This window comes from Nothoprocta perdicaria, unplaced genomic scaffold, assembly GCF_003342845.1.
Source record: "Nothoprocta perdicaria isolate Ctin4 unplaced genomic scaffold, notPer1 scaffold_54, whole genome shotgun sequence".
Lineage (NCBI taxonomy): Eukaryota > Metazoa > Chordata > Aves > Tinamiformes > Tinamidae > Nothoprocta > Nothoprocta perdicaria.
In genome coordinates this window covers 3,645,039-3,652,806 of record NW_020455799.1, presented here as the reverse complement: position 1 = coordinate 3,652,806, position 7,768 = coordinate 3,645,039, and the positions used below count along the sequence as shown (strand labels likewise).

The 7,768-nt window shown below is 46.0% G+C and overlaps 1 protein-coding gene across 1 annotated transcript; it reads right to left on the bottom strand.

Annotated features, from left to right (window-relative positions):
* Window positions 1–1,876: 1,876 nt before the first annotated feature.
* On the bottom strand, window positions 1,877–7,714 carry SLC30A1 (solute carrier family 30 member 1). The gene is made up of 2 exons (XM_026048405.1): window positions 7,081–7,714; window positions 1,877–3,723 (listed from the first exon to the last, which is right to left on the bottom strand). Exons 1-2 carry the CDS (start codon window positions 7,712–7,714, stop codon window positions 2,807–2,809), a joined length of 1,551 nt encoding a protein of 516 aa, XP_025904190.1. The 3' UTR covers window positions 1,877–2,806.
* Between the last annotated feature and the right edge of the window lie 54 nt (window positions 7,715–7,768).

The following is a 7,768-nucleotide window of genomic DNA, read 5'->3' as shown; positions in this document are numbered from 1 at the left end:
GCGACTCCCCCGTCCGCCCCGCTACCGTCATCACGGTCACGTCTGCACCCTGTCCTGGCAACAAAAATAACGTGGGGGGAGCTGTTTGTCTTTTACGCTAGCCATTGCCTGCAATGGACACAGTAATAGAAAAATATGATTTATGGCAGAAAAAAAAACCCCAACGATTAAATAGTTACAATGGAATTAGTGGCGACAATTCCATCTACTCGGATGCGTTTACTGTTAACCCACAGCAGCAACTGTCAAGACTTAACAGTTGCTCTCTTTGTGAAAGCAACAGGAGAGAAGCAAGCCAGGCTCGTCAGTGCTACTATGGTTTGTCTTGCTCTTTTTGGTTTTTTTTTCGGTTTTGCCTTTTTTTTTTCTTTAATAAACTAAAGAGCAGTAGTTCTATGACGCATTAGTGATATACAGCAGGACCTAAACAATTCATACTCATAACGACAGACCGATTTCAAACAAGCGAGCAAAGTAATTAGTGAAAGTTTACCATAAAAAGTAAAGATACACAATTCAAAAAAAAGAAGAAGAAGAAAAAAAAAGATTTTGTTCGTTTCAAGACTTACTCGGTTAATACTTTGTAATATACTAGCAGTGGTAGCATATCTTGCAGAAGTAGTCTCATACAAGTTCTCATTTAACAGTCAACTCTAGATCATATATAGGTAACAGGAGAGTTATGGTAGTTCAGACCAAAAAAAACCAAAAGCACATATAAATACTCTATTAACACACTTAAGTTAGCTGGTGAGACTATACAAGACGCGTGAACGCAGAGGGGGCCGAGCACGCGGCGCCCCGCGGCGCAGCCCTGGCAAAGCCACCCGTGGGCAATGGGGAGGTGACCGTGGGGCTCCGCGCAGAGGCCGGGCCTCTGCGCCCGGCAGCCTCGCGCGCCGCAAACGCAACGGGCGCGCGGGCCGCCAGGCAAAGCTACATTCCCTTCACTAGGAAAGAAAGAACATTCTTTAAAAAAAACTACATTTAAATACTGTTAAAAACCTGAAAACCACAGCATCAAAGAATAGGATAAGGCCGAAACTGTCCTCAGTTCCCTCTCTTGTGCCTAGATATTGCAATGCATTTGCAGAAGGAGTCAACACTAAGCGGTTTAGTATTTTACGCTCCTTCCAGTGCCTTCCAGTAACAGGTCTCAGAGCTCCTCACACCCGAGCTAAGCCTCACAACAGCCCTGTGAGGTAGGTATTATCCCCAGGTAAAGACAGGGAAACCGAGGCAGAGTGTTTGTCTGACATGTCCATACAGCAAGCAGTGGAAGATCCGAGTTATTCTCTAGTTTTGAGCGGAGGAGGAATAGGTGGATTACAAGGCGCTCTTTCCCATACATAACTCGAAGGTGGGTCTGAAGGGTCAGGGAGTTTACTGGAGACTGAAGTTTTAGATTCCTTGTTTATTTTATCTTCAACTCTCCGCCAGCTTCGCAGAGTCCATAGATCAGCTTCTGCCCTGGGAAGGTGCAAGGTAGCAGCACACTGTAACAGCTTCGTTAGAGCCAGTTGTCAATTAACTGAGTTAACGTTTTAAACCATAGATTTAGCTACTTGCTAAGTGAAATCACGTGATACACATCTTAAAGTGCAAAAATACCGTGAACAAAATCCTTCCCCCACATCCCCTTGGAAGCTACGGGAGCCTCCTGCTGCCACCAGCCGGGCTGGGATTCCTGCTGCTGCAAGTGCTTACGGATACAGCGAGCTGGAGCTGGAAACAATGGCAGCACCGAGCATCTTTCCAGGGAAGCAGCAGCTTGTGCTTTACAGAAGCACGAGTTACCCTGCCACTGCTCAATGGCCTTTCCTCCTGACAGAGCTCTTACGGACATTACTGAAAAAAAAAAAAAAAAAAAAAAAAAAAAGAATCGATTAGTCAGCTGAGCTTCTGGCAAAAGGGAAGCTCCAACGCTTCATTCATAGCACTGCGAGTCAAGGATTCTTTAAACTTCAGGGTTTTTTTTGTGATGAGACATCCACTTTGGATATAAGAAAGAACACCAGAAAGTCCGTAATATAATATTAAAGTATGTGTTACTTTATCTGCTAGCCTCATGTCCTGATCACAGAGCAGCACCCAGCAGCTTGAACTTCCATTCTGATAGAAAAAAATCCTTTCACAGCTGCTGTTTTCATAGGAGCTCGATTTTAATTACCTTGCTACCTTACCATAAAGGAGGGGGACAGTTGCTAACAATCACATGATGTTTTCTTCAAAATACGCTATAGGATAAATTCATTAGAAAAGCCTTCACATTTTTATTATATAGGCGTAAGAAAAATATGTGAAACTGACAAAGTGGTTTCCAGTTTTAAGTAGTTATAGCTTTAAAAGTGTTCTACAAACTTTGGTTTCTTTAGGGCTTCTAAATAAACAATATATTAAAATATCTACAAATCAAATATTTAAGGAAAAAGCAGGTCCAAGAAATCTGTAACACATGTTGAGTTCCTATAGACTTATCCCTCAAATACCTTTTCACTGGAAAACATATTTTAATTTGAAGTACAACAAAAAGCATCTCAGCTGAAATGGTGAAACTGGTTTTCTGAAGTTGTTACAGCATGGTGCACTTTCTGCCTGTCTCAGTACAAAGTCAACACAAACACATTGTATCATGACAGTGACAGTATGTTCTTTAAAACGAGCATTCTAGATTTAGCAAGATGACAAGAACAAGGACTTCAGCAATTACACTACTTGGCAAAACTGCATCTCAAACGTCTGTCCCTTCCTCTTGCAATAGAGCTGCTGTCAAGTCACCGACACTCAGGTAGCACCATTCCAGGAGTTACAGAGATGATTCAAACTGCTCGCTCTGATCAGCGTTTGCCTCCAGCCTAACTGAAGGGATGCTCTCTGATTTAGTCCTTCTAGTTTTGTTGTGCGGAAATTCAATGACAACTTCCGAACAAGAAATACTAAGCGACGAAGATTTTTCTGTCTTCTTTCCAGTATTATCTTCTGCTGTTCCGCAACACTGCTTCAAAGCACACTGAGTTCTGCAAGGAAACTCGCATTTCCCTCTCCCTGATTCAGAGCCAACGCTGGCAAACTCGGGCTGAATGGTAGTTGCATGAATCCCCTCATCGTGGAAGATCTCTTTTATGCGTTTTGCCACCATCATGTATGTGGAAGGGTCAGGACATTTTATGTGAGCAGTGCCAATGATCCTACTGCCTGCTAGTTGCCAGATGTGTAACTCGTGGACTGCTTCAACTCCTTCGAGGGTGCGTAACTTCGAGTTCAAAGAATGCACATCTATTTGTTTGGGAACAGTCTGCAGAAGGATAAGGGCTGACTCCCGAAGCAGCGGGTACGTTGTGTAAAGGAGTATACAAACCATTATCAAACAAAGGACAGGATCTAAATATAGTAACCAGCACGGGCCAGCCACCGTAACGCTCTCTTGGTCGGACTGGTTAGTTTTGCCAAGCGGTTGGGATAAAGTAGCATTTTCCATGCAATGATTATTGACGCACGGATTCACGCAGGGCCCGTCCCTGGGGCACGGGTTCCACAAACTATAAAAGAGCAAGGCATTCACCACCACAATGACCGAGCCCAGGGCATCGCCAAAAACATGCAGGAAAACTCCACGCATGTTAAGCTGCGCGCTGGAGTCTTCTTCAACCTCCTCTACATCCAGAGAGTAATGACCAGCGTTCCCATTAACTTGCAGGTCAGCCACGTCGTCTTTCATATCGCCTGATAAGAAAGCAGGAAAACAATTAGACAGTACTACACATCATTACTGCAATTCCATATAAAACAGTAACTGACATATGTTAGTCATATTCCCTACACAACTGGAAAACATTCAACTAAAATGTGAGGGACCAAGTTGTGAAATATCCAGTTGTCCCAATAAATAATGTAAATATTCCAGAGGGCAACTGTTTCTATGTGAGGCTTAAAAATGTATAGCTGCAAAGTAGAAAGAGGAATGCAATTAAATTTATTTTACTGAAAGCTGGCTTCACATTGTCCAGTTGTTTAAGCTTTTTGATTACTTGCTGTTCATTCCTGAAACAGATTACAGAGCTTATAAAAGCTGGGTAAGTAGCTAAGTAACTTATGATGCATTTGCTCCTTCTTTTGAAAAGTCGAAAGGACAATCACATTGCTAAAAATTACTCTTGAACTAGAGCTGTGCATTTACATTTTATATTAAAATGTACGAGACCAGAAGTTCAAAAGCTGCATGGATTCTGCTTCACAGTCACTTCTCTTCTAGTCCAGAGGCTCATTTTTAAAAGGCTTCTGAATCCCTGCACAGGGAAGATTTTTCTAAGACGGAGCACACAGCCAGCAGAACTGATACACTGAGCTGAGCTTTCAGGTCTAAAATGCAGTGTCTATCAACAGCACTGACTGCTGGACAGTGAGAGTCTGAAATACAGTACAACCTCTGAAGCTATCAAAGGCCACAAACTAGTGCTCTTTATATATCAGAGCACACAAGCGGTTACTTTTAATACTTATTTTAAAATACTTTTAAGTGACATATCGATGCTGACGTCCAAAACCAGGTGTCATGAATGTAATAACATGTAATGCACAAACCAACACTTTAGTACCCTCCTTTGTCAAGACAAAGTTAGGCACTATCATGTCTAACTAGTTATAAAGGAATAAACACACACATCGCTACAAAGAGGCACTGTCAAACTTTCCAAGCAAAAGTATTTTCCAAGCTTAGCATTTTACACAATTAACCTTTAGCTTTTCTCCAGAAGTTCTTCCTTGGGCAGAAAACTTGCATAGCTGTAGAAATATAATGGAAATTAGCTACTGGCTACATGGACTTGTTACTGCAGCTGGGGTTATGCAGTTCAGAGCTCTGTAAACATTAACCTGTTAATATGACCTATAGCTTTTGCCACTCCGCTATCATGGCTGTGGCTCTGCAATCGCAGAAGCATCTGAAAGTTCTTTCTTTTATGAAGAGGGGGGTGGGCTCATAACGAAGAAGTCAGAATGAGTCACATCCAAGCCCAGGATTCACAACGCCGTATTTAACATTAAAGCTCCAGCTATATTTTCCATACTACTGCTAGAAGTTATGGAACATGGAAACGAAAAGTCTCTCTCACAACGAGGATACAGACGATGTTCCCCGTCACCCTGCACTGTATCAAGTACTTGGATCAAAGGAGATTCAGAAAGTCAGTAGACCCATCTGTAAGGGGTGGGTGACTGGGAGCACAATTCCAGGGAGCTCTTGAGATTTGTTTTGTAATGGCAACTGGTTAAAATCTGTCAATTCAAAATATGACTGATTTTACTATTATTTTATATAAATTATATATTTTGTATTTTAAATAAAGTGTAAGCATAAACATTACTTGCACAGTACTACCCCCAGGTGATCGCCACAGCTCCACTTCAAGCCCAAGAGAAGAGATCCTACCCCTGTTTGTAATTCCTAATGTAATTCCCACCATGCCACTGTCCCTCCTCTCTCCAGTCTTCATTTAAGGCACCTTGTAGCTTCTTTCAAGTCTTCAAGCACCATTAATTGTTGTATTTCCACAGGTTAGCTATGGATAACTCAATCCATTACGTAACTATGACATGGCATAGAGGACATACCAATGTACGTGAAAATTTCACATATGACGAAAATTAGACCCTAAATACCCACAATAAATTATTTTTTTTAATGCCAGAAGGGTATCCATGAGAAACTCCAGCAAAGTTAGCTGAAAACAATGTATATTTTAATCCATACTAGAATTTAATCTTGAACAGAGAACTAGTCAAAAATTCAGCCAAAAACCCAACTCCAGGTTGACTACACAAGGACAATGCACAAGTTTAGATATCAATTAGATAAATGGTCAAACGAATTCTATATTGCTTGAAACTAATCATTAGAATACTTATCTTGGAACCAGCACAACACGAAGGTTTATTATATGGTCAAGAAAATGGTGTAGTGTATTCTGCAGAACTTTCCTAGCCTCTTGCAAGATCTCACTAATGAAAAGTAACTTGGAGCCGAAATACCAGAGAAAAGCCAGAAAGGAGGTAGGGAGGAAGAGAAACTGAAAAGTTTCTCCAACGCGTTATGGCACCTCCAACCAAAGAAATACCAACACTGCAGCAAAGTTTATGCTGCACAAGTGAGACCAATGTGCTCTAAAACAATCGGGTTGTCTCCTGATGTCACCCTGGGCACAGGGGAAAAACAGGGGCACTGAAGCCCTTTCCATGCTCTCACTGGGAAGCCACATGATTCCCACGGGGAGCTGGAGTGCACATGCCGGTGTGCAGTGCTTGGCTTTGACCCAGCGACTCCGGAATAAACTATCCAGGCCTCTGGAGCCGTTAAAAATAATGGAAGAGGCTGCCTCCCACAGAGGAGGCAGCTAGATGAGAGTTGGGGAGACTATAAGTTTACATGTGCACGCAAGGGAGTGGGAAGCTGTGCACACTAGGGAGTTCCAACGGATTCAAAGGAGCCATACCAGCACTTTGCAACCAGCGAGTGCCACACTCGGCACCTACTACACGACTTCTGCAGTTCTGACTCACATTCCTAAGGTTTTTCTCCTACTAAGAGGCATATCCTGAAGAAGTGTGGGACTCTTATGATGGAACATACTTTAATCTGCTCCTTGGAAGAGAGAAAATTTTGGAGGTAGCTAACAGCCCACCCAAGAGGGAGATGCGGCTGCGGGTCCTAGGTGCTGAGCCGCGCCGCTTGACACGCAGCCAGGTCAGAAGGCACTAGGGCGGCAATGTCTTCTGACAGCCCGTGTCACTAAGACAAAGCGATCGCCATGTGCTGTCTCTGCCAAAACCAACTTTCCCCAGGGTAAACCGGGTTATCCTCGGGCTCCTTCGCGCACTGCCCTGTCTAAGGCACAACTTAAGATGCACTTTGCAGTGCCTGGAGAAACAGCGCACAAGTGCCTCTACCCAGAGCCCCGCTAGCAAAGCTCCCAGGGGCAAAGCGGTCCCCGCACAGCCTGCGCCTTGCTTGGGGAAAAGGCCTCTCCTCGCTCCATGACACCTCTGGGGCGGGATGGGAGCGGGCGGCGATGCCGCGGCGCTTACCGAGCTTCTCCTGGCTGACACCGTTGGAGCTGCTGCAGTTCTCCACGAGGGTGCTGGTCTCCTCGCGGCGCAGGGCGGCCTCGCCGTCGGCCCGTGGCGGCTCGGCCTTGGGGCTGCTGCCGCGTGGGTGCTGCCGGCCGCCGTGCGAGTGCCCGTGGCCGTGGGCATGGCCGTGGCCACCGACGCCGTGGTGGTTGAAGAGGCAGAGCCCCAGCAGGTTGATGATGAGGCCCGCCACCCCCACGCCGATGACCACTAGCGGCTGCTGGATCTCGTGGGGCTCCGTGAAGCGCTCGATGGCCTCCAGCAGGATGGTGAAGCAGAGGGCGGTGAGGAAGACGGCGTTGACGAGGGCGCCCATCACCTCAGCGCGCACCCAGCCGAAGGTGTTCTTCTTGGTGGCGCGGGTGCGCTGGGCGAAGCGCACGGCCACCAGCGCCACCACCAGCGCCATGACGTCCGAGAGCATGTGGAAGGAGTCGGAGAGCATGGCGAGCGACGCCGTGACGCGGCTCACCACCACCTCCACCACGAAGAAGAGGAAGGTGAGCGCCAGCATGCACAGCAGCCGCGCGCGCCGGTTCTGCCACCAGCGCGGCCCGCCCGCGCCCTTCGCCGCCATCCGCCCGCACATCGCGGCGCGGCGGCCGCCGGCGCGCAGCGGGAGCGGGGGCAACGGCGGCCGGCA

Excerpts from the sequence above, each read along its gene's own strand:
- SLC30A1 (XM_026048405.1), bottom strand. The coding sequence starts at position 7,714 with ATGTGCGGGCGGATGGCGGCGAAGGGCGCGGGCGGGCCGCGCTGGTGG. Across the intron at positions 3,724-7,080 it reads TGTCAGCCAGGAGAAGCTCG|GCGATATGAAAGACGACGTG; the intron begins GTAAGCGCCGCG and ends CTTTCTTATCAG.